General features: G+C 47.5%; 1 protein-coding gene and 1 non-coding gene across 2 annotated transcripts in view; one reads left to right on the forward strand and one right to left on the reverse strand.

The window, feature by feature from the left end:
• Positions 1-4180: 4180 nt before the first annotated feature.
• Positions 4181-4253, reverse strand: TRNAR-UCU (transfer RNA arginine (anticodon UCU)). Its single transcript has one exon. It is a non-coding gene; the product is annotated as a tRNA-Arg (tRNA).
• A 20166-nt stretch (positions 4254-24419) lies between these two features.
• Positions 24420-26292, forward strand: part of LOC142579594 (uncharacterized) — a 160626-nt gene continuing 158753 nt past the window's right edge. The window contains exon 1 of the mRNA XM_075689976.1: positions 24420-25236. Within this exon, the coding sequence (XP_075546091.1) occupies positions 25217-25236 (20 nt within the window). The 5' untranslated portion in view covers positions 24420-25216. The remainder of the gene's footprint in view (positions 25237-26292) is intronic.

The raw sequence follows: 26292 nt of genomic DNA on the forward strand, positions 1-26292 counted from the left end.
TTGTTTCGGAACGTTAAACATTTGATTTAGTTTGACGGCACGTCTAAACGTAGCCGTCGTGTGGCGCGTTGAGTAATGGCCAATGTGACGCCCGCGGGGCGTTGCCACTGGTTGGCGAGTAAGTGTGGCTAGGGACGACAGGAGCACATGTAGGTGATGTAGGCACACACACTGTGCACGTGATGATGATGATGATGTCCTTGATGAGTTTGGCGCTTACCCACTCGCGGGGATTGGCCAAGAGTCGGGCAGACTTTGCGTAAGTGTTCAGAAAAAGGAGGTAACAACCTAAAATTTTGTTACATGAATTTAGGCGAGAGAAAATCGAAACGGTTCAGTAGACTGTCATGCTACGTAGAGGAAAAAAAATTATCTGTAATATATCAATGCGGCAATAGAGGAGGAATAAATAGAATAATACGGTCATCAATGAAATCGGTTTGATTCAATAATAAATTTTTCTAAGGCGAAGCACACATTCCTGTGTGAGTGCCCAAGCACAGACGTTCCGAAAGACAGTAGTATACCGGAGTGTTCAATGGCAGGCTAAGCTGTCGCACTGTAATTTCTAATGTCATTTTCCTCACGGAGGAGAAACGCCGGCATTCGTCTCACTGTCTTCTCTTTCTTTCTTTCTTTCTTTCTTTCTTTCTTTCTTTCTTTCTTTCTTGCTTTCTTTCTTTGGAGCTTGCGGATAACCAAAACCATTCGGCGGGCGCGCGAGGTGTAACGGATCGGGAAGGGAGGAGAAAATGAAGCATAGGCGTCGTTGAATCGCATGTCATTCTGCGGCATGCCATTCTCTTCTCACCGCCTGCACGTATTCCGTTCTCGATCAGCTAGCCGATATGCAACCAGGCGAACGTTTCGCTTCGCGTGTGGAGGGAAACGGGCGCCTGCACGCTCGTGTGCCTGCCGTCATCGCCGAGTGGCCCGGTGTTACAAGACACGCTTCCGGCTTCTCACTCGAACACGCAGTTTCCACGAGTCGAGCGAGATCGAATTCAGCCCGTGGACGCACTGTGTCGGCAGGAATCGGGTCGTGTCAAACGAATCTCGCTTTCTGCGAGTGATGTGGGCGCGTATAGTGCGCATTGCATGTTTAGGTGTGTGTATGTGTGCGCGCGCGTGTGTATATATGTATGCATGTGCATGTTTGTTCTTTATGTGTGTGTGGTGAATACGTGAGTGTCCGTGTGTGTTGTGCGTAGACACTGCCGAGAAATTCTAGGGAACGCGGAATTATGCGAGAGAGCTGGATGTCTGCGAACTCGTAAGTGTGTGTGGGGTATATGTGCACATGGTAGCGAAGGTGCCATAGAAGTCCATACGCACTCCAATGGCGGCTTGTAGAGGCACGTGACAGCACCATTAATTTCGCGGGGCCATCTACTCGGTGGAAAAAGAAAAACTATTTTCCGTTCGAGACCTGTTGCGCCAAGTCGACCATTGCGCCAGCGAGCATCGCATCGCACATAGAAAGCACGCTACAGCACGAATGCAGCGTAAGCGAGAATATTCGCCGCAGCATCGCGTCACACGGCACGCATTGCACTGGTGAGCCTCGAGAGTTTTCCATTAATTCATAGGAATGGGTTCACCGAAATTGTGAACTAAGTACCATATGCATGTGTACGCAGTACCAACACACACCTGTTATTTTGGTGTTAAGATAAAGTCAACATTACATTGAAACAACTCACGAAAGCCACACATTAATCTTTACATGCACAGTACGCGTGCCATCTGTAGTTTCTTTATATTATTGAATACATAAAAAAATAGTTAGTGAGAAGGCAGTTGCAAAATAAAGTTACTGGTCAAACCTTATAAGGTTGGATCATATGTAGTGGCTACGTATAAGAGAGTTTTGACGATTTACAGTGCCCTTTAATACGGTAATACCAATATCGGCACATCTCAGCAGGCATCGCACGAGCAAATTTAAGCAAGTCTGCACAGTTTAGTGCTCATAATTATTCGTGGATTGAGAAAAACAGCCTGTGACTTCACATTTTTTTAATTCTATTGAGACGGTAGTGCGCTTCAATCGCAGGACCGTAATTGATGCCGCTGCTTATTGGTTTGGAACCGCATTTAAGCCTCGACTTCGCGACCGTGTGAATTGACCTTGGTGTGTGTGTGTGTGCGTGTGTGTGTGTGTGTGTGTGTGTGTGTGTGTGTGTGTGTGTGTGTGTGTGTGTGTGTGTGTGTGTGTGTGTGTGTGTGTGTGTGTGTGTGTGTGTGTGTGTTTGTGTGTGTCGCCTCTGCTATATGCAGGCTCTGCAATCTGTGGTGTGAGTAACGTACTACCTTGTTTCATTGTACTACATTGTTACCTTACGCCTTCTGTGTAGGCGTAAGCGCACGTCGTCTCTCACTTCTTTGGGTGCGATATTGTTCCTTGCCGGGCTTTGTATTGGTAGACGGGGCATTTGTTGCCACTGATGAATGGCCGAGCGTGCCATTACCGTGAGTGCAACTGTAATCGAGCGTTCCCGGAATCACGTCGATTCGCCGTAACGCGCCGATTTGTGTTCTCGACTTCGTACTCCCGTTTCGCGTGTTTGTTTCCTTTTGTGTTTCTCAGCGTTTGTTTTGACGGAAAAATCACAGTGTTCTTGAGGCACGTAATCACAGCTGGGATCGAACCGCCTGGGCAGGCACGCATTGCGGCCACTCATCGGGCGTCATCGTATTTCTTTTCGTCTGGAATGGTGATACTGCTCATCGGGGGATAATAATAAAAATAATGATATTAACAGTAACTAAGAAAATAAGAAAAACAAGCTCGAATGGTCGTGTTAGAACAAGGCGGCGGTAGTTCCAAATACCTGCGTCTTACGTAAAATGCCGATTCGACAAGTCTAGATATCAAAATTGAGTGAATAATTTCGAAAGTTTCAGTCCATTTTCCTTTATTATGAGCATAAAGAAAGTTAACGCGCGCAGATGAGGACGCCTCATTCCAAGGACTTCTCTGGTGCCACCTTTCAATGGTATCCGTGTAGTTAACCGCACGAATCACGAGAAAAATACGGGTAGTAGTACCGAAACCGAAACCCGCTGCTGATATCGAAACCAAAACATGGCCGGCGCCGCGAGATCTGAGCGCATTGTGCGATCATCTCGGAGGCGGTGCGACTAAAGCGCCTCTTGTGGCGTAATGGCTGTCGATCTATTCCGACGTCGCTTGCCTCGCGCTTCCGTTATTTAGCGGGGAGGAAACAATGCGCGTCGGTAACTTCGGGATTTTTTTACAGCTTCAATTTTCAGCTGCACTGTTTTAATTTACTTTAGATAATTTCGAACTCCAATAGCTTCTTCTTCTTCGAATACACCACCATTCACTTCCGCAAATTGTTATCTTGTAGAAGTGAAGGAGAAAGAATGGAGTACAAGCTCAAGTTTGGAGTTTTACACTTCAGGCAACTTTTTTTTTTTCTTCTTCTTTTTTACCCGTTCAGATTTGTCGATATCACTGGCCACCTGGGGCTCCGTTTCTGGCGTCTTCATTTCCTTTTCTTTCTTTTTTTCTTTTCCCCTTCCTCTGCGGCGTGTTAATTTGTGTGCGTGTGGTCCATTGACGCTCTCGTAAGTGCAAGGACAGGAAACATCGCTTGCGCTTCTCTTCGTTTAGCCTTAACGGCGACTGAAAGTCGGAGTTACCCTGAAAAGCGCCTACTCCGTCGTGCAGGTAGGTATAATAGATTGAAGCAGTTTCCGTCGATGCATGCTGCGGTGCATTTCGTCGCACCTGTACTAACGCTCCACGTGATTTAACGAGGCTCGAATTTATCGAAGGTTTGTTGCCTGACATTTGGTCCAGCCCAAAGGGATTTCACATGCCCGACTGACGTGTGCATTGGTCTCCCCGTTTGTTAGCGTCAACCGCTGGCGCTCAGAACTGGGTTCTCCACGCCAGTTCTATTAAAAAGCGTAGTTGTCATGAGAAATTATACTATATATCATTTGCCTTAATTAGAAAACTGGCAGAACTGAAGAAAGAAAGAAGAAAAATTAACGACTCCTGCCTGTGCGAGGCGGCGGGCCGCAGGCAAAATAGGAGCTGGTGCCGATTCCGCGCGCACTTAATCAATGGGTCAAAAAAAATTGCGCCAGAACGCTGCCAACGGTCTGGCCGAACAAAAGAAAAATAATCCACATTAAGGACGTCATGCATCCCTGCCGGGATTCGAACCCGGGACCTTTGGATTAGAAGTCCAACGCGCTATCCACTGCGCTACAGGGACGGGGCCGGAGGGGGCGGTCGTAGGAGAGTATATCATTCATGGGCAGCCTTTTTTTTTTTTCAACGCGCTGCCCGAAAAGAACATCGCGTACTCGTCGCGATCATCGCCCGCCTCGCAGCCGAGTCCCGCCGCGCTTTTTCTCTTCGCGGATGGCGTTCCGCTAGGCTTAGCGACGCCGCTGGTCTGCCGGCCCGTGTGGTGCGCTGTGTCGAGGCTCCTCCTCGAACGGCACGGAGAATTACGTGGCTCTACGGTCGCCGACGATCCCAAAAGCGGGTGCCCCGTGGGAAGTGCTGGTGCTGGTTGGCGAGCGTGAGGAACGACGATGTGCGCTTCGCGAACTGGGACTCGGAAGCTCCGGTGGCGTCTCGCTTGCACTGCCGCCGGTGGGGTTTGGGGCTTGTTGTGTCTCGCGCGCTTCGCCTATCGAGTTCGACGCCTCTTCGGCACTCCGTGCGCGGCAACGGTGTCTGTCCTCTCGCCATTGCTTACATTGTTTATGGGAGGAGGAGGCTGTTGCTGTTATGAAATCTCTCTGGTTTCAACGATCTGTTGCATTTTTGTTACTGTTGCCGCTGGGAGTAAGAAAACGGAGTTTAGAGACAGATCCGTGAATGCTTTCCGGTGCGCCGTAAGTATGGACAAAAAAAAAATTACATACAATTAGATCGAATAAGTGTAGCAGTGGGTCGGTGACTGCGGTAAGTGGGACTTTAGTCACTAGTTTTAAAAAAAAAGGGGGTGCAGGAGGGTACGATTTGCATACGTTGTTTTGCTCCCTGCTACTTTAATCCTTGTCAAAAACACGTATGAACTGCTTCCAGCATTGGTACACGCATGAGCGCCGTATAAAAGGCAGCACATGCCTACTCCGTGCCGTGTGTAAGGTGATTGAAGAATACAGATTTGGCTGATTAGTATCTCAACATTATATAGTAATCAGCTTGTTGCATAGCTATGAGCACTTTTTTTTTTTTTTTTTTTGTGCCTGGGCAAGTTTGGTCGGACGTACTTAACCATAATCAGTTTCCGAGAAATTTTGCTGCTGTGAAGTCAAGTGAAGAAAATGTCACGTGTATGGCCGAGTACGTTGTGGTGTGCAGCGGTAAAAATATGCGGAGAGCTGCTGCTGCGAGAGCAGCCTTGTTATTTTTACTGTATTACTGTATCTGTAGCGCGATGTTTAGCAGCCAAATGTATTTGCGGAATGCGAGGAACTCTACCTTTTCTGTTGGAACCAGCAAAACGCGGATGTCATTTTGATTGGTTGATGATACACTTGGTTCAGAATGGCCTGTTTGTTCGCTGATAGTGCAGCGTTTATTGCTTCGGCCACAAAGGCGGGAAAAGTCCCCCGTTGCTGTCAGTGCCATTATTTTCCTTGGATTATTTATTTATTTATTTTGTACGATTTGGTTTTATATGATATAGCAAATTATTTACCGCTTTCTTTGGTTGTTGAGGAAGACAACACGGATATTTTCCATTCAGCCTTGTGTAGACTAAAGAAGTTGGTCTCTCTTACTATATCAAAATAACGCATGCATTGGAATCATGTGTGTGGCTAAGAATGACTAAAATGGTTGCTTACTTATCCGCCCCATTACCCGCCGTGGTTGCTCAGTGGCTATGGTGTTGGGCTGCTGAGCACGAGGTCGCGGGATCGAATCCCGGCCACGGCGGCCGCATTTCGATGGGGGCGAAATGCGAAAACACCCGTGTGCTTAGATTTAGGTGCACGTTAAAGAACCCCAGGTGGTCAAAATTTCCGGAGTCCTCCACTACGGCGTGCCTCATAATCAGAAAGTGGTTTTGGCACGTAAAACCCCAAATATTATTATTATCCGCCCCATGTCTCTGGTGTCATTTATTTATTTATTTACCTGCATGGTGCATACCAGTGATGCACACCTGCATTCCCAGTGAGCATTACCATAGGTGGCAATTGAGCTTTTATGGACAATATATGCTTGTGTTAGAATACTATGACAAAAAAAGTACAATACACTGGTATATATCTATATAGAAGCAGTACATAAAAACATAAACACCAAATAGCAGCTAAGGCTATACGGGAACTGAACAAAAAGGTACATTGATGACATCATAGGTGAAATGTTTATTTTATTTATTCGTCCTTTTTTTTTCTTTTAGTTCATGTGTTCTGCGGGTTGGCCTTGTCACCTGTCAACACCCGTTTGACGTGGGCAGACACCATGATGTCCACGCTGTGCTGTGATCTGTGCGCATGACACAGACACATGAAGTGAACAGCACTGTGTTGTCCTTTAACATACGTTTCTCTGAAAGTAAGTGTTTTGTAGTAGACAGCTCCCGTTGTAAGGGTCGGCCTCTGTCGACTCTGAAAATAAATGTTTGTGTCTCTGTCCTGCGAGCTAATTTACTTTTGACGTACACGACATGCCTACATTCCTATGACGGCACTCGTATGCGCGGTCTTCCCGAAGCAGCGAATGAGAGAACGAAGATCCATTTTTGGAAACCCAGTTTTCGCGGCACCTTGCATAGCATCCCTGTGCGCTGTTTTTGCACGCACAGCTGATTCGCCCATGTGGCCATTCTGGTGACTAGGTTGCGAAGCAACGATACGAAGTTCGGCAACGTGAACGTGTCAAACAGTGCATTAAATTCCTGAAGCAACCTTCGTGGAGAACAGCGTTGGCACTATGAAAAACCTTTTCGCCCTCGGATGTACCCGGACTAAAGTTCCTAGATAAACTTTCATTAAACGACTCTTATTTGGGGACATTTGTACGGATGTCCCGGGTCCTGTGACCTGAAATGCGCGTTCTTTCATAGTGAACGCGGCGAAAAAACTAGAGATAGACTCAGTGAACAAGTGTTTGGACGTGGCGTCGTAGTGATATCGTTTTGATTTATTAATTCATTGACATAAAGGTTTTTCTATAAATTCACGATTTTTAGAGAACACAGTGGTGTGCGCGCAACAGCCGCCTCCCTTTATCGCAATCACCTGAGCCTATCCCGCGGCCAGAAAGGAGAACAGAGATAGTGTTATGGTGAAGAAAAGGTGCAGGTTATGAAAAGGTAAGAATGTTGCGAAAGGTGTAAGGATAAGGAAAGCAGATAGGGTAGAGATAAACGTTCAGAACGTGGTAGTAGCGCATACGAGTGTCCTCGAGTTCTATCTATCGAGTCCTGTTGCGGCTCTGTTGTCTTCGCGACAAAGCTGCGAATATCGCCGACGAAAGCGCCTAAAGACGCTGGCACTTGGAAACTGCGGGCAAACTAGAGTAAACAACACAGCAGAAAGGCCAGTTCATCTGTATTTTACGCGTATGAATGTGAAAGCTTAACAAAATAGGGCGATTTGGTTACTTCTGTGCCTGGCGCAGTTAATTCTTTTTTCCACTCTGGTATAATTGACGACTGCAGCGGTTTGCATGGTTTATGGTAGAGGGGACCGTAATCGCTCACTTAATTTCTTTAACGTGTCCCGCGTCAGTGCGAGGGTTATGCTAGTGGCAGAGCAGGACTGCAATGTCATCCACCCTTCTACCTCCCCCCACCCCTACCGCGGTAGTTTTCGCACATTATGGGGCCCCCGTCTGGTCAAATTTAATCCAAAATCAACTCGTAGTCCTGTTATTACAACTGGGAAGTGAAAAGTACTAAATCGTTTTTACTGATTAACTATTCTTTTAAAAATCGAATTTCGCAGCTTTTACGATCATGGATTCATTATTAGGAGAAGAAATTAAGGTCGGAGTTCCTTTTTTTTTTAATTTCACGCCGTAACCCCGACGCTGGCACGTCAGTGTAACGTAAACGATTTCAAAATATAGTGTCGTATTTCTGAAGTTGCGGAAATTCTTAAAACTCGTTAGTTTCATCGAATTTTTTTTTTCAGGAAACACTATACCCATAAAACATATCACTGGGCCAGAGGAGAGGGCATGAAAATCCGTGACGTCACTACGCGTGCTATAGTGTGGGAATTCGAAGGCGAGTACGTGGCGCCACCAGTCATTTGTTTTTTGTTGCTTTTCTTGCTTACGAGGCCTCCTCTCACGGTAAGTAGGGTTGTTTCTTTTTTTACGTATTTTAGGAGGTTTACGTAGTGCTACAATTTGATCTTCGCTGTATGGTTTTCCTTTAAGCAAATCGCCTACGAATGCAATTGGGACGACTGGGCAACACCACTAGACCGTCTTCTGTCTGTGCAGATGCTAGTGGAACGCCATCCCCATCGGGCATCGGACGCAAATCAGTGAAACACATGAATCCAACAGAAGCCAAGGACCTCCGCGTTGTTGTAACTAAATAATTTTTTTTTCAAACGTATCCCTTCGTTAAACCTTGCCCTTGTCGCGCAAAGCAGTGAAGGCACTGTTATGCTTCTTGAGCGCGACTGGCGCATGTCCTTCAATCACGTGATGCTGTCCTTGCGCGTTCCCCCCCCCCCCCCCCCCCGTCTTTCCTCTCACTTTTAATGCGAAGCATTCTAATAGTCGAAGGCAGACCGGTTTTTCCTGCCGCATGTCTGACCGTTTTTGTGTGGGCCAACTGGAAGACTTGACAGCGGGACTTCGCTGTGAGAAACTTATCCACCACTCCTTCAAGGATTTCGTTTACGTAACACTGTCTAGTCAACGTGTGATCGAAGAAAGTGGGACCGATTATATAACGCGTAAATTCCGCACCACACATTGAACGACCATGCACTGGCACTGATGCCGAGCGCGCTTTGTCCAGTGTGAAGGGGAGTCGCTCCAATAGTGCGCACTATGCGAAGTGACCTGGCCGTTTCTGCAAAAATTGGTTTCATCTGTGCGCATGATGTTCCTCACAAAGTCCGGGGACTCATCGGCTTTTGTGAGGACTCAAGAAATCTAGACGATTGTGAAGGTCCCTATCTTTCAAGCATTGATGCAGCTTAAGGTGGTACGGGTGAAAGGCCGCGTCATTTAGAATCTTCCAAACTGATGACTTGGAAATAGGTACCTGGGCGGTCATGTCCCGCGCGCTAGCATGAGGCTTTGAGGCCATAAATCCTATAGAACATCCGTGCGTGGGCTATCGGACCCAAAAACGGAGTCCTCCACCGCTGTTTTTGGAAGCTGCCGGTCTCTCTCGGGTTTTCACAATCTCTGATGATAGCCGATGCTTTCGGTCTACCGTCACACTTCCGTGACTGATATATATTTGCGGCCTTCCTCTTGTTCCAATCTGCAGCTCCCAAGGCAACTGTCATGTTTTCTTTCTGCTCATTAGAGAGAGACATGGCGACTGAGATGGAACAATGCGCACCTTTATACCTCTGCACTGACGTTGTGAATTCGCTGTTGTGGCGATATGTTTTGTGCCCCCCCCCCCCAAAAAAAAAAAGTGAATCATCCGTGTACTTTATTTACGCTAAGACAACAGCTGTCACAGCTTGTTTGAAACTAACTCCAAACGCGACGTGTTGCTTCAGCCGGGGTACAGCAGATAAGGCACTGGCTCGATCACGTTTTTTTCTTCTTTATTTCCTTTATTTGATTCTGGATAACTCATAGGAAGCTTGTTCGAGGGCACTGCTTTATGATGTGGGTGGGAGCGCAAGGACGTGGTATTTTTCATATTTCGCGGGGTTTACTTATCAGTCGGAAAAAATTTGTGCGCAACTAGTACGTCGTTGAAAATACCGCAATTAGATGCCCCTTGGCTGTGCATACAAATGCCTCATTGATACCTTGATAATTAAGATAGTACGTCTCGAGTTAGATAAATAATCGCAATTACCGAATTAAATCTCAGTAATGAAAAAAATTACTGGCAGCTACTGCACTGTACCGGAAAAAATATGCAATAGGCTTTCTTCGAGTAACGAAATTGCTCCTTTCTTAAAATCTGGCTGCATGATAGTTAATCGGGATACCCTCGATATATTTATGACCTCTGCGTGCAAGTGACGATGTTTCCATCCCTAATTAATGTTGTAAATTATTAGAAGACTTTTTTTATGAGTAGTTAGCATTGCTTACTGGAAAGAGAAGCAACACTGAGGCACATGTTATTCATGTGCATCTCACACACCGTTGTTAAAAGGCTCTGCCGAAAGGGTCTGAAGTCTGCAGGTTTCTTCCCAGGTCAAAAAGCGCGCAAAGCAATTCGAAGCGAACATACAGCAACATATTCATTCTCTTGGCATAAGCTATCCATACTTTGAGAAATAATTTTTCATTGGCTACCTCCTTCTCTTTCTAAAATATAATAAACTTTGTCCTGCGTGTATATTTAAATATATTGCGTATGTGCGTGGTGTTTACAGTGGAAATTTAAAACAATGTTGAAGTGAGAAAATACGGATGACGCAGCCGCCGCTAGTGTTTCTAATGCGCTCGTGCTCCTATTGTCAGGATTTGCAGAAATAAAGCGAAAGTATTCAGGGAGCTATTAGCCGTAATAAAGCTTTAAGTGAAAAGGTCTAGGCAGCTCCAAAGAAACTTCAAATGATGTAGGTGACAAATTACATTTCAGGCGTATGGGCTTGAGGGGGGGGGGCAGTAAGCTTATGATGGTGGTGATAAAACTCTGGCAGTGACATTTTAGGCGTCTGTGGGGGGGGGGGGGGGCGGAGGATGTTGCGTTTCGCCTGCGACACGTGGTTTTGCCGGCGCAACGGCGGCGGGGCGGCGGACATTTTGGCCCGATCGTCGTCACCGCAACACTCATCGCCAGGTGTTTCCAGGCACCGCAACACTCATCGCCAGGTGTTTCCAGGCGCGTCTGCGGCGATGCGACCGCCTAGGGATTTCGTTCCAGTCATTGTGCCCGAAACAGGCGATGCCAAAGCAGGGATCTCATTCCAGTTATTGGGCCCGAAACAGGCGATGCCAAAGCAGGGATCTCGTTCCAGTCATTGTGCCCGAAACAGGCGATGCCAAAGCAGGGACCATCTTCTCGTTACAGTCATTGTGTCCGACCGGCAGCGCCACGACAGTGTGCTGCGCAGCGCCACGACCGTGTGCTGCGCAGCGCCACGACCAGGTGCTACGAGATCGTGCGCAGCGCCACGACATGGTGCTACGGCATCGCTACGACAGTGTGCGTCACCATTAGCCCATTGTACATTCACGTGCTCGTCTTTTGAGGGGGTTCCTTCTTGCCCTCAACTGCGAGAGTATAAAAACAGCTGCCCCCGGACGCCAATCGAGGGCTCCGATTTCTTCTGCTGAGTGAAGTGCTCTCCCGTCTCTCTACTTCGGTCAAACCTGACCGCCAACTCTTTGCGATGTTAAAATAAACAAGTTGTTTCGTTGTTACCAGTCGACTCATGCTTTGCCGGGACCTTCGGATGCTTCGAGTTGTACCCCAGGCCGCCAGGCCAACGCTACCCTTGGGGCTTGCGACCCAGGTACAACCACGGGCGTCAGCGCCGAGTTCCCAACAGATCGTACCAGCAGTCAGATCCCAAACATCTGGTTGCCAGCGGTGAGATCGCCTACGACTTCAAACAACGGTCTGCCAGCGGCGAGATCGCGACAACGGAGGCCAGCAGCAAAGAGATGCAGTTGACTGTATGCTGAGCAGCTCAACGACGATCCGGGAGCAGTGCAACGAGCCCTGTGTGACGACTGGTTGCCTGCAGCGGAACGACTGCGCGGAATTCCTGCCTGCGAGGTTTGGTGAGTGCGGGACTTTCTTCTTCTGAGCTTTGCCAGGCTTTTGTTAGTGTTAGAAACAGAGCTGGTAATTGTGGTTGTCGTTGCTGCCGGGTTAGTTTGCGGCAAGACAATAGTAAGCAGTAGAGAAAGCAGCATTCAGAGCAGCCATGGATTTGAAGTCGTTGCGCAAACCGAAATTGTTGGAGCTTGCAAGAGAGTTGGGTCTGGATGTCTCAGACAAACTAAGAAAACCGGAACTGATAACGGCTATTCTTGAGTTAGAGGCTGAGGATGACGAGCTGTCGGAATGCCTTGAGACTATTGAGGAGAGGTCAAAAAAAGAAGAGCGCGAACTTAAAGAGCAGAAAGAAAAAGAAGAGCGCGAACACGCTTTGGAAATGAAGCGTCTCGAGGTAGAGATGGAACGCGCTCGTAATGGAAGTCAGGCACACGGTGCAGGAGAACGCGTATTGTTCAAAATGACTGACCTGATGCGGCCGTTTAAGCTTGGAGAGGACATTGGTTTGTTCCTGGTTAACTTTGAGCGAACGTGCGAGAAGCAGGGGTTCTCTCGGGAAACGTGGCCACAGCGCTTGCTCACTTTGTTACCCGGCGAGGCGGCCGACGTAGTCGCTCGCTTGGATAGAGAGGAAGCAGAGGATTTCGACAAAGTAAAATCGAGTCTGCTAAAAAAGTACCGGCTGTCTGCGGAAGCGTTCCGTCGGAAGTTTCGGGAAAATGAGAAAGGCAGAAGTGAGTCATATACAGAGTTTGCGTATAGGCTTATGTCGAACATGCAGGAGTGGCTCAAAGAAGAGAAAGCGTTTGGTGACCACGATAAAGTTCTGCAGTGTTTCGGGCTAGAACAGTTTTATAGTCGGTTACCGGAGAACGTGCGATACTGGGTCTTGGATAGGCCAGACGTGAGTACGGTGGCTAGAGCCGCTGAGCTAGCCGAGGAGTTTGTGACGCGTCGAGCTCGCGGAGCTAAGGACGGTCAAAAGGGTGAATTTGGCTCCAAGTCTGAGAGGCCAAGGTTCACGCCCATGAGATTTAAGGGGGACACGCGTAGTGAGGATGCGAGTGAAAGCAGTCCGACCAAACGTAAAGAGACGGCGGCAGCCAAACGCAGAAAGCGGTTCGAGATGAGGCGAGCGGGCGTTTGTTATACGTGCCAGAAGCCGGGTCACTTTTCGGCGCAGTGTCCGGAAACAACACCAAAAGTTGTGTTTTTTTCAATAGGCAGCACTGACGAGAACATGAAGCTTCTTGAGCCTTACATGCGAGACCTCCTCGTAAACGGGAAAGAGTGCCGAGTGCTTCGCGATTCCGCAGCTACGATGGATGTAGTTCACCCGTCTTACGTAGAACCCCATATGTTCACGGGCGAGTGCGCGTGGATCAAGCAAGCCGTGGAAGCTCATAGCGTGTGTCTGCCGGTAGCAAAAGTGCTTATTGAAGGACCTTTCGGAGCGCTTGAGACGGAGGCGGCAGTGTCATCTATGCTGCCACCCCAGTACCCGTACCTATTTTCAAACAGGTCCGATCACCTCCTGCGCGAGAAGGGGCTTTTGTTTGGTGAAGCTAGTGTTCAGGCCTTAACCAGATCGAAGGTTCGGGAGCTCGCTGCAAAGGCGGTAGTTGCGGGGCCGACGTTATCAAACAACGAAAAAGGGTCAGAGGCGCAGCAAGCTGATATTCAGAGCACGCCCGAACAGAATAAAATTGAGTCTGTAGCGTTGAAGGCGCCAGATACTGGAGAGGAAAATCCCGACGCGGGAAAGTTAGAAGAGCTATCTACTGATTTGCTCATCGCGCCTACGTCAGACGGACTTGATAGGTTGCTAAAAGTCAGCCGGACGGCTTTGATAGCCGAGCAAAAAAAGGATGGCAGCCTGGAAAACGTGCGCTGCAATGTCAAAGAAGGTATCGCCAGGAAAACTGCGCGTTTTGTGGAAAGAGGTGGAGTCCTGTACCGGAAGTATCTAGACCGCCGAGGAGTGGAGTTCGATCAGCTGGTCGTGCCTCAATGCTATCGTCAGGATCTGTTGCGCTTGTCACATGGGGGTTCGTGGTCCGGACACCTAGGAGTTAAGAAAACTAAGGACCGTCTCTTGCAAGAGTACTATTGGCCAGGGTGTTTTCGGGACGCAGACCATTTCGTGAGGACATGTGACACTTGTCAGCGGGTGGGCAAACCAGGGGACAAATCGAGGGCGCCGTTGAAATTGGTACCTATCATTACGGAGCCTTTTAGACGGCTCGTTATTGATACAGTGGGACCTCTGCCGGTAACAGCCACGGGGTACAGACACATTTTGACTGTGATCTGCCCAGCGACAAAGTTCCCTGAAGCAGTGCCGCTTAAAGAACTCAGCTCAGTTGAGATAGTTAATGCTCTACTGTCCATATTTGCGCGAGTTGGTTTTCCTGCAGAAATTCAATCAGATCAGGGCACAGTGTTTACTAGCGCTTTGACGACAACTTTTCTCGAAAGGTGTGGGGTAAAGCTGCTACACAGCTCAGTGTACCACCCACAGTCGAATTCCGTTGAGAAGCTCCACTCCGTCATGAAGCGCGTGTTGAGAGCCTTGTGTTTTGAACATCAAACTGACTGGGAGCTGTGTCTGCCTGGGGTGATGTTTGCTTTAAGGACCGCGCCGCATGCGGCTACGGGGTTTTCGCCAGCTGAACTGGTGTACGGTCGCTCGCTTCGATCTCCGCTTCGCATGCTTCGAGAATCATGGGAAGGTAGGGGCGACGACCCAGTCGTGGTGGAGTACGTGCTTAAGCTCCTCGAACGCTTAAGAAGGGCACAGGAGTTGTCAGGTGAAGCAATGACAAAGGCCCAGCAGAGGGCCAAGGTTTATTATGATCGGACAGCCAGGGCCCGTCGTTTTGAGGTTGGCGATGAGGTCATGATATTGCGCACATCGCTAAACAACAAACTAGACGTGCAGTGGGAGGGCCCAGCGCGAATTGTTCAGAAACTGTCGGACGTTAACTACGTGGTAAGTCTGCCAGGAAAGCGGAAAGCACAGCAAGTTTACCACTGTAATCTGCTCAAACCTTATAGACAAAGGGAAGCAGTGGTGTGCATGATGGTAAACGTTCCTGAAGAGCTTCCGGTCGAGCTTCCGGGACTAGGCTCAGTGACGAACAGGGAAGACACCGGTCAAGTCATTAGTGACCTTATCAGTAAAGCACCGCTGTCGCCTGAGCAGAAAACCGAACTACACCAGCTATTACAAGAGTTTCAAGGTCTGTTCTCTGAGAGGCCTGGTAGGACTTCTGTACTTACTCATGATATAGAACTTACCTCCACAGAGCCAGTACGATCCAAGGCGTATCGGGTGTCACCCCGCCAGAGCGATATTATGGAGGCTGAGGTAAAGAAAATGCTACAGCTCGGTGTTATTGAGGCAGGTGAGAGTGATTATACCTCCCCTTTGATTTTAGTTGAGGTACCGGGCAAGGAACCTCGTCCTTGCGTCGACTACCGCAGGCTTAATTCCATCACTAAGGATCAAATTTATCCGATCCCTAACATCGAGGAGCGCCTTGAGAAAGTTAGTAGCGCTCAGTTTATTTCCACCCTAGATCTTGTCAGGGGTTATTGGCAGGTTCCACTTACAGAAGAGGCTAGTAGGTATGCGGCGTTCATTTCACCAATGGGAACATTCCGTCCTAAAGTGTTGAGTTTTGGTTTGAAGAACGCGCCATACTGTTTTTCAAGTCTCATGGATAAAGTGTTGCGGGGACAGCAAGAATTCGCTTTACCGTATCTAGACGACGTAGCGATATTCTCCGCATCCTGGTCTGAGCATATGACACACTTGCGGGCAGTGCTAACCCGCCTGCGCGAAGCAGGCTTGACAGTAAAGGCTCCTAAGTGCCAGTTAGCACAGGCCGAGGTTGTCTACCTCGGTCACGTGATTGGTCAGGGTCGTCGCCGCCCCTCTGAAATAAAAGTGGCCGCTGTGCGAGACTTTCCGCAACCGCGCACAAAGACCGATATTCGGTCGTTCTTAGGTGTCGCCGGCTACTATCAGAGGTACATCCCTAGGTACTCTGATATCGCGGCTCCCCTGACAGATGCTCTAAGAAAGACAGAGCCTCAAACAGTCGTCTGGGACGAGACAAAGGAAAGAGCTTTTAGCGCCCTAAAGAGTGCCCTAACAAGCCAGCCTGTGCTACGATCGCCAGACTATACAAAAGGGTTCATTGTTCAGTGCGATGCTAGTGAGCGAGGCATGGGCGTTGTACTGTGCCAACGGGAAAATGGAGAAGTAGAACACCCCGTCCTGTATGCTAGTCGTAAGCTGACCAGTCGTGAGCAGGCGTATAGCGCCACCGAGAAAGAGTGTGCATGTCTCGTGTGGGCCGTTCAGAAATTGTCATGCTATCTAGCCGGCTCGAGGTTTATCATTGAGACAGATCACTGCCCTCTCCAATGGCTGCAGACCATCTCTCCCAAAAATGGCCGCCTCCTGCGCTGGAGCCTCGCTTTACAACAATATTCCTTTGAGGTGCGTTACAAAAAGGGGAGTCTCAACGGTAACGCCGATGGCTTAAGTCGAAGCCCCTAACGTAGGAATCAGCCTCAAAATTGTTTGTTACTGATGTTTTTCTTCCTGAGGCAGGATTTTTTTTAACATATTGCTTTTGTTTAGTGTTTCAAAGTGATGATATGCTTTCTAGTGCAATTTTTCAATTTGTGGACGCGTTCTGAGTGATGCTAGACTACTGTAAGGAACTAGGCAGTGGTATAAAAAGGGGAAAGAGCCTGGCAGGGCTTAGTGAGGGTTGTGCCGTGCTTGCTGACTGAGCGGTTGAGTTTTCAGCGTAGTTCTAACGCTTGCCGGGAACGAGAACAAAAATGTGAACTCTCCCGAAGTCACTTTGCAGTGTCCCGTGCGAACCTGAACGAGAGAACGAGGCCTTCTCTGTGCGCTGCGCTCAAGAAACGTCAAGGGACGCCCGACTTCGGTTATGAGCATCATCGAGCGACATCCCTCCGGACAGCGGATGCAGTCCCCTGTCCATCGGGATCTCCTTTCCCCGGCGGGGCGGTCTGTTGCGTTTCGCCTGCGACACGTGGTTTTGCCGGCGCAACGGCGGCGGGGCGGCGGACATTTTGGCCCGATCGTCGTCACCGCAACACTCATCGCCAGGTGTTTCCAGGCACCGCAACACTCATCGCCAGGTGTTTCCAGGCGCGTCTGCGGCGATGCGACCGCCTAGGGATTTCGTTCCAGTCATTGTGCCCGAAACAGGCGATGCCAAAGCAGGGATCTCATTCCAGTTATTGGGCCCGAAACAGGCGATGCCAAAGCAGGGATCTCGTTCCAGTCATTGTGCCCGAAACAGGCGATGCCAAAGCAGGGACCATCTTCTCGTTACAGTCATTGTGTCCGACCGGCAGCGCCACGACAGTGTGCTGCGCAGCGCCACGACCGTGTGCTGCGCAGCGCCACGACCAGGTGCTACGAGATCGTGCGCAGCGCCACGACATGGTGCTACGGCATCGCTACGACAGTGTGCGTCACCATTAGCCCATTGTACATTCACGTGCTCGTCTTTTGAGGGGGTTCCTTCTTGCCCTCAACTGCGAGAGTATAAAAACAGCTGCCCCCGGACGCCAATCGAGGGCTCCGATTTCTTCTGCTGAGTGAAGTGCTCTCCCGTCTCTCTACTTCGGTCAAACCTGACCGCCAACTCTTTGCGATGTTAAAATAAACAAGTTGTTTCGTTGTTACCAGTCGACTCATGCTTTGCCGGGACCTTCGGATGCTTCGAGTTGTACCCCAGGCCGCCAGGCCAACGCTACCCTTGGGGCTTGCGACCCAGGTACAACCACGGGCGTCAGCGCCGAGTTCCCAACAGATCGTACCAGCAGTCAGATCCCAAACAAGGAGTAGGCTTCGGCATCGCCGGAAGAGGGGAGGAGCTCGGGTGCGTTTTGTGGTGTCTCTACCTATACTCTCTGCTTCCCGTCTGTTGCTCCGGTAATACGTTTCACAGGCCTGACTAGCCCAGAACTGGTCCACACCGAAGCACCTCCTGTCGATGTTGCACGAAAGCAGTGCGCCTACGAAAGGTATAGGGGACGGGCTGCATGATTTGCAAGAGGATGCATAGAACGCATTAAGTGCGCTTTCTGGGACAGGGCTTCGGAATCATCTGGCCCGCAGAGGTTATCTGAGCGGCATACGTCCCGTGACAGAACCGCAAATATGCGAATCAGGAACGGCATCAAGCCCGAAGGCAATATCTCGTGTAAGTCAGTGAACTCATTAGTCGACTCACTCATTCTAACTGACCCGCGTGTCTAAGCCTGAACGAGTCCAAGCGGGCGTGAGTTTGAGTCCGATTAGGTGTGAGTTTGAGTATAGAAGCGAGTCTGAGTCTTCTAATCTGAATAACGTGCTATTACATGTGAAACCAGCAGGCAATGAATCCAAGGGAACCATAGAGTAATATAGCTGTTTTTTTTTATTCATATTGTACGCTGTAGAACAAGAAACGGGGTGAAATGAAATACAATTTACCTCCAACAAGAACCGAACCCACGACCTACACATGAGCGTGCGGTACTATACCGACTCATTAGTGTCCTTCGGAAGCAGTGAGCCTGATTGAGGACGTACGAACAATGGACCGGTATCTATAAATCAAATTTTACAGAACTGTAAGCTGTTAGAATACATAGTAAAATATGTTACCATAGCTCAGTGTCTGCCAGATAGTCACGGCTGGCATGGACTATTTTAGAGAAATCATCTAGAGAGTATGAATGAGTTGAACTGTGCGTAGAAAACGTTTCCCTGTGTTATGACGCACTTGAGAAAGAATATATATATATCCGTATCCTTGAGAAAGAATATATACATATATATATATATATATATATATATATATATATATATATATATATATATATATATATATATATATATATATATATATATATATATATATATATATATGTATAGTCCGTTCGTTCAGTCTGGGCTGACGTGTTGGGTCGAAACATTGAGGTTCAAAGAACCACTAAAAAGGAACATTAAGTTAGTTTGGAGTGACAAGGTATTCTTTCAAAATACTGGGTTTCGCGGTAATTGGTTTATTACAGTAGAAAACGGTAATTGATTTATTACGATACAAAATTAAGTTCACTGTTTTGTTTTTATTATATCATTTCGCGCACAAACTTCACCCGTACGTCATTATACAGGGTGTTTCAGCAAACACTATCGAAACCTTTTCAAAGGTTTTTATGCATTCAAAATGAATGCATAAAACGACGTTTTGTTAAGAAAATAACTCGAACGCCAATTGCATATTTGTCCGCAAAGTTCGGGAATTATTATATCGAAATTGGTGTCATCCTGAGAATTCGTTCCAAGTGGATCCGCCTTGCGAACTCCACGGCTATCATTTGTAAATTGCAATATGGGTCATGAGGTAACTCGTTAAAAGCTTGATGAGTGAATTTTTCTTAATTAATCGATCATGCATTTCAAATTTTTCTGCAAGTAATGTATGCCTCATCAAGTATACCATCTCATGGACTAGAATTGTAATATCTGCCACAGGCAACCTTTAGAAAATATTTGAAGTGTTCGCTGGAACACCTGGTACATGACGCCGCGATTTACAAATATATACACTTACGTATTTGGGCCGCTGCAATTCACTCAAACGTCTTGAAACATGCCAGGTTCAGTATTTCGTTCTATTTGAATGCAATGTAGTGACTCCTTACCGGCAAAAGAAGGTTAACTAGGCCCGAGCATATGACCCTGCCAAAATCTATGACGTCACAGCGTCCTGTTTCAGGAACTTCAAGATGGCGTCGCCACCCGCCTTTCGTTTTATTTTTTGTTCTTGTTTTACGAAACTGTAAAAAAATATAGTAAAAGTATAGTGAAAGCATGTATACCAAAAAAGCAAATAAAGACACACGATATTTTAGACTGTTCATTTCTGTCCTTAAATAAAGTGCAACCACCTCCAGACCGTAGAAAAAATAGCGACAAGCCACTGAGCTCCGGTAATAGTTTAGTGTAATAGCTTTTCTACTGTCAGTTTAGGTTTCGTTTCCCAGGAAGATATTGTGCCGTGACGTCATTATACAGTATCCTTACTGTAAACTGAAACTGGATCTAGAAATTCGATTATATGAAATGATTTACGACGCTGGACCTGATGGCTAACTTACTGTGACTGTTTTTTTCCTTGGGTTTTAGAGTTTTATAGGACCAAGGCATCGGCTTGCTGAAGACTTTAAAAAAGCGCGTGAAATCTTGTAACCTTATTTATTTCACGCTAAAATATTACTCGGGAAACCACGTCAGCGCACGTTCTGTGGCACTGCGAAAAGCAACATTTAGATTCATGGACGATCGCTAGATCAAACCACACTTGTCATTATGAAATAAAATGTGTTTAAATGACTTCCACTTTCAACTTTCATTTGATGTTTTGCGTTCACTTTCCGTCAGCCTATATTGTATACATTTGACGTGTGCACGAGAATGATAAACAGTTGAAAGCAGTGCGCAGATGCGTGTCCGTATCACTTATTTTGTCCTTGTGAACAGTACAACGCAGTATAAACAGAACAATGCAAAACCAACTTGCCATATGGTCGAAGCCTTATTGATAAAAATATATATTTAGGGTCCTTCGTTTTGGGGTGAAATCCGATCAGTTAGATTTTTGCAGCCCGAACAAAATTAACGAAAACCGAGTTAAAGCCGACTAATTATCCCCGAATTTTGCTCTTTGGTAAAGAATAATAATAAATGCGGCTGTTACAAACTAATGAAGGCTGCCCACCTTCTTCGAGTAAGTGGCCGCATATATAATAGTATTAATTAACATTGTTAATGAATGATTATGGTACGTGCCTCGTTTTTCCTTGACACTCGAGCGAAAGCTGGCGTATATTAAATATATTCGAAGTCTGCCGCCCTTGAGTGAACGAAAGCGTGGTGCATTTTTTTTTTAGTAGCGGTATTTTCATAAATACGATAAAAGTGCATCATACCGCATTTCCCGCACGCCACGCAGACGTCAACGACGGTAAGGCGAATTAACACAGCGCTGACGTTGCTCTCTGTTGCGAACGGCACGTATATAGCTGTGACGTTGAGAAGCTTAGCTGTTTAGCCTATACTACATTACGTTAAAAAAAACGATGGTTGATTCGTTTATTTGGTATTCAATTAATTTTGCTGGAAGAGCGTATATTTAGAACGAGTAAAACAATATAACGGACAAGAACGAAATATGCCCTACCAGTCTCTAACTTTTGCCCCCTAATTTATATATATATATATATATATATATATATATATATATATATATATATATATATATATATATATATATATATATATATATATATATATATATATATATATATATATATATATATATATATATATGGAAGATCTTAAATGAAATACCTTATATTTCGTCGAAGAAGGACACATGATGGGAGAGACCAAGATAAATGCTTAAAGGAACACTAAAGCGAAACAACAAATCAGTTTAGACTAATAAAGCATTGTTTCAAAACACAACAGGCAGTCATTTCAATATAACAGTTGGATTATTAGACGAGAAAATGAAGGTTGAAGTATCGGTACTTGAATTTCGGGTCTAAACCCCGACGCCGGTACGTCAGTGTGACCGTCAGGAATTCCAAAGTATGTTTTCGCATTTGGGCCGCGTTGACTGAGTAAAGGTTCTCGAAACTTGCCATGTTGAATATTTGGTTCCTTTAGAACACAATGTAGTCAATCTGTACCGCTATATAATTAGGTAGGCCCTAGAAGATGCCATCAAAATTCATGACGTCACAGCGACCAGGCGCGGCAACTTCAAGGGGCGTCTCCACCAGTCTTTCGTTCTTGCGTTTTTTCTGGCTTACCAAGCGTCTTATCGTGCTAAGAGTGGCGTTTTTGGTGTGGTAGAGAGGCAATTTACTGATCCAGAAGAAATCATTTTTCTCTTTAGTGTCCCTTTAATGAGCGTAGGTTGTGCACAGTATTTGTGGAAAGTTATTCAAGCGTTCGGGAGTGTCATAATATATCCGCCGTTATCCGCGATGTTTCCCGGGGTCGCAAAACAGTTGCACAAGACCACAACTTCAAATTCAGTGAATATAGTGGAAATTCTGTCCAGTGTATGCTGCTGCGCGTGGCAAAAATTTCACGTTTCTGACTTGAAGAGAAGCGTTGGAAAGAATTATTGAACCCTGCCTTTTTCGATAAATTTCCGTGCGTGATTCGAAGATTGTACTCGGTTTCCCCGGTGTCCTCGATGAACTATAATAGCTACCTCGTTGATAGTTCAGGAAATTAAATTGACGGTTGTAAGTATATATATATATATATATATATATATATATATATATATATATATATATATATATATATATATATATATATATATATATATATATATATATATATATATATATATATATAATGAGCTCGCAAAGTTCAAAGAGTGCGGTAACTACGGCATTTAAAGGAGTTACATGGGCAAATAAGTCTCCTTATGTGCATTGAATGCGAAAGCAGTACGACTGTTCCGCGCGATGCTTTTCACTTGGTGATGCATGCTCGATTTGGGCAAAGTGAATTTTGAGAGTGGGTCACCCACATTTTGCGGGTGGGCGAAGTCAATTTTGGGTTCAAGAGGGTTGAAGTTTGGGCCAGTTGGTCCGACATGTTTAAAGACGAAAAGAACCGCGGCTTCAAACGGGACGCAACACGAAGGAGTGGACAGGACAGGCGGTACCGCTCGACTCGTCCTCCATCCATCCATCCACCATCCATCCATTCATCCATCCATCCATCCATCCATCCATCCATCCATCCATCCATCCATCCATCCGGGAAGTGCGTTTTTACTCCGGACTGAGGACTTGACGTACATTCTTCATTTCAAGGAAGTTGATAACTTCATCACTTCGGGTTTGCAATTAGAACAGCGTTGTCCACGTTCCGAGATCCATGGCGTCAGCGCTTAGGATTCCCATGGCCATTCATTTGTGGTCGCGCAGCTGTAGAAGACGTATCGCCATCCACCCCCTTGTGAACCGAATTCTGAAGCTGTATAACATTGTTCGTAACCTTGCACATATAAAAATTTCTGGGGATGCACACATTGTCAGTGGTCAGGGAGAAAAAGACAGCGCTTTAGAAGACAAAATATAATGGGCTGGAGGAAGGATATCTTCTTTTTTTTTCTCTGCAAACGGACAAGTCTACAGGAATGTACCTCTTTCAGCTTCCTTCCTGTCCTGTTATCCTTTCTTCTTTGAGAGAATCTAAAGCGCTGGTTGTTGAAACTGTTATATATATATATATATATATATATATATATATATATATATATATATATATATATATATATATATATATATATATATATATATATAATAAACCGTACGGCATTCCCCCTCTTTTGGCTGTGACCATCTGGGGAGAAAATGTAGAGAGAAGTGAGTAAATTTTTACAGGGCACGTTAGGACTGCACTCGGAAAGGCGCTGGACTTGTCTCATGACTTCTGGAGATACATGCGCATGCTTTCGATAACACCGATGACCTGCGTACGCGCGAAATAGGGTACAGCTCAAGGCTCCTGTATCGAGAGTTTTAAGAATCTTTGTTTCATTAGTGACATAGAAGTACCCGTTGTGTTCCGCACGCCGTGTGCTAATAGGAAGGCGCGCTCGCACAGACTCCCCGGAACAACTAACATATAATCTATTTGATCACGCCTACGCGCGTTCCATATCCAGCCTCACCGGACCGTCTTTCTTCCGACTTTCTCTTCGCGAACTCTCCATCCCGCTTCTCCTTGCGCGGTCCCGAAAGGCACGCAGTTCATCGTTGTGTATTCAAAGGCGGCGGCAGTCATTGGGTCAATCGAAGGGCGCACCAAGCGCCGCCAGTTGGCTCAGCAGCCGCGGCAGCGCTGTGTGTACATTTAGCTGCCTGGCGCACACAGTGAATTCGCGCTCGTCGCCCCGCTTCGAGTACGTGCACTTCCTCTCTGCTCCACCAGCTGCTGCTGCGGCTGCACTGTCATCGGGCCTCCGGGGCAAGTCATGTGAGTGCACTTGTGCCTGCGCAAATACGACCACAGACTCTTCATTTTTAAATTTTTTTTTTTCTCTCCGATCCCCCTCCCGATCGACGGTTCGCCTCCCTCCAGTGGGCCAGCCAACATCAGACTTAGCAGCGGTTTCTCCACAAGGTGCACCTCGTGCCGTTTGTGCTGCGTACACAAAAGAAAGCTCGCAGGTAGGGCCGAGAGCAGCGGCCGTTTCGCTTTTCTTTTGCACCGCTGCCACCAACGTTCCACGCCCATACTCGTTCCTCGCCCCCAGTCCTCCTCTCACTGTACGTTCATCTATCCCCCCCACTCGCTACTCTACCCTCGCTCCGGACGGTGCCGGTGGAAGTCACGTGACCCCCCTCTCCGGTCTTCTGCCTCGGTGCGCTCTCGGCCTGCAACCTACTCGCCTTCTGGCTGCCCGTCTGGCAGCGCGCACCGCCGTGTTCCGCTGAGCTCGGCAGGACAGGTGAGGGGGAAGTGGGCTGCTGCTGACGGGGCTGGCTAGCTGGCGGCCGGTCGTCCTCTCGCTCGCCCGTGTGAGAATCCGCGGCGGCACGGTCTGTGTTGTGGTGTCCATCTCCAACTGGGATTGCGTGCGTCGACGCGAAGGTGCCGGATCGACAGTATAGTGCGCGTGTGGTGCATTGCCTTTCTTTTATCGCCTTTCCGGACGCTGCTGCTCGCTCCTCTGCCGGGAATACTTGTGGACCGGTGCGATTCCTGGTGAGAGACGTCTGTTACCAGCAGCAGCAGGAGGAGGCTTACCGACTCCGCTTCGTGTTGTTCGTCCCAGAACCTTCTATTTCCCTGTGTGGTTCCCGAGTTGTTAAGAAGCGTCGATCTTCAGTACCGGCTCTACCGCCGCCGGCGGCGGACGTGGCTTCCCGCTACCTGTTTTCTGTGTCGCGACCGCGCATCATCTCCGGATGAGTGGTGGTTCGTTGCCCCGTGGACATGTGAGCTCCGCAACGGTCCGGTCAGCAGTGCCGTCGCCGACCGAGTTCTGTTCGAGTACTACCGTCACCGCCGCCGAGGTTGTGCTTGTGGAAGAAGAAGAGGCGCCGCACGGATTACCTTAGCTTGCCGTCATCGACCGGGATATCGCCCCTGCGTGCCGCGCCGGGTCGGTCGCGTCGTTCGTCACGGCTCTTCCGCGCTCGCTCGCCAACAGCGAGACGCCGTCAGCATGAAGCCCGGCCGGACCAGGTGGGTTGTTGCTGCTCCGTCTGGTCCGGGAACTTTTTTTTCTTTAATGATTCCTGTTTTGTTACTGTGCCCTCCCGGGCAAGAAAAGAAAAAAAAAAAGAAAAGCGAGACGCCATGGTCGGCTCCGAATGTGCGCATAGTTCGCTGCAGTGGTGCGGAATCACGAACGTTCCACTTTGGTGTGCTCTTTTCTAGTTTGTTCTGGTTGCTTGGTCGTCGACCTGTGGGGCTGTTGTGACTGACCGGACTACTTTATTAATCCAGAGCGTTCATCGAATTGAGAGTGTGTTGCTGGATGTACATGTGCCGTCCACAGTCGGCTTTCGTTCCACTTATTGTTCCGCGGGAACTCTGTGGACCCTTCTAAGCTGGTTCCTGCGTCACAAACGACATGACTGTAGAATGCCGCTTGAAAAACTTATATCCGCGCTTGGTATTATGACATGACTATCAATGTACGTGATATGGCTCTGTTATTCAAAATTACCCTACATTAAGCCCGTCGGGAATGTGCTAAGCCGAAATATTTACTTGTCGGATGGCGTGATTGTCGACAGGCCGCAAGCTAATTTACAGGTAGGAAAGAGTCATTCTCAATGCAAACTCACGGTTTTATTGAGGCTCTACTGCAGTCAATATAGATACGTGCATGTTGAATGTCAAGAGACTGGAGCCGTAAGCGGCATAAAGGCAGTAATAATTTAGTCTGTGCCACAAAAGGTCCTCAAAGCAGCGTATTTGCTCCGTTGATAAGCGGTTGTTGACTTTCACCCCTAACTGAAGTCCGACATCTTGTCATTGTGCCAGCTGGTAGGCGCCCGTGCAAACAGGCCCCCGCAGGTAAGTTTTACGAGGGAAATTCAATCTGGCTGGACTTCTCCCCCTTCAAGAAATGGGATAGAAGCTGAAACGTAGCTGATGTGTAAAAACTTAAGCGTTTGTAAACAGGTGCAAGTTAATAGACGATGATATTGATGACGGTGGTGGTGAACGACACCTTTCATTATGGAACGTCTAATAATGCCTTCGCAATGCGCGCGACTCGATGAACTTTGC

This window comes from Dermacentor variabilis, chromosome 4 (assembly GCF_050947875.1).
Source record: "Dermacentor variabilis isolate Ectoservices chromosome 4, ASM5094787v1, whole genome shotgun sequence".
Lineage (NCBI taxonomy): Eukaryota > Metazoa > Arthropoda > Arachnida > Ixodida > Ixodidae > Dermacentor > Dermacentor variabilis.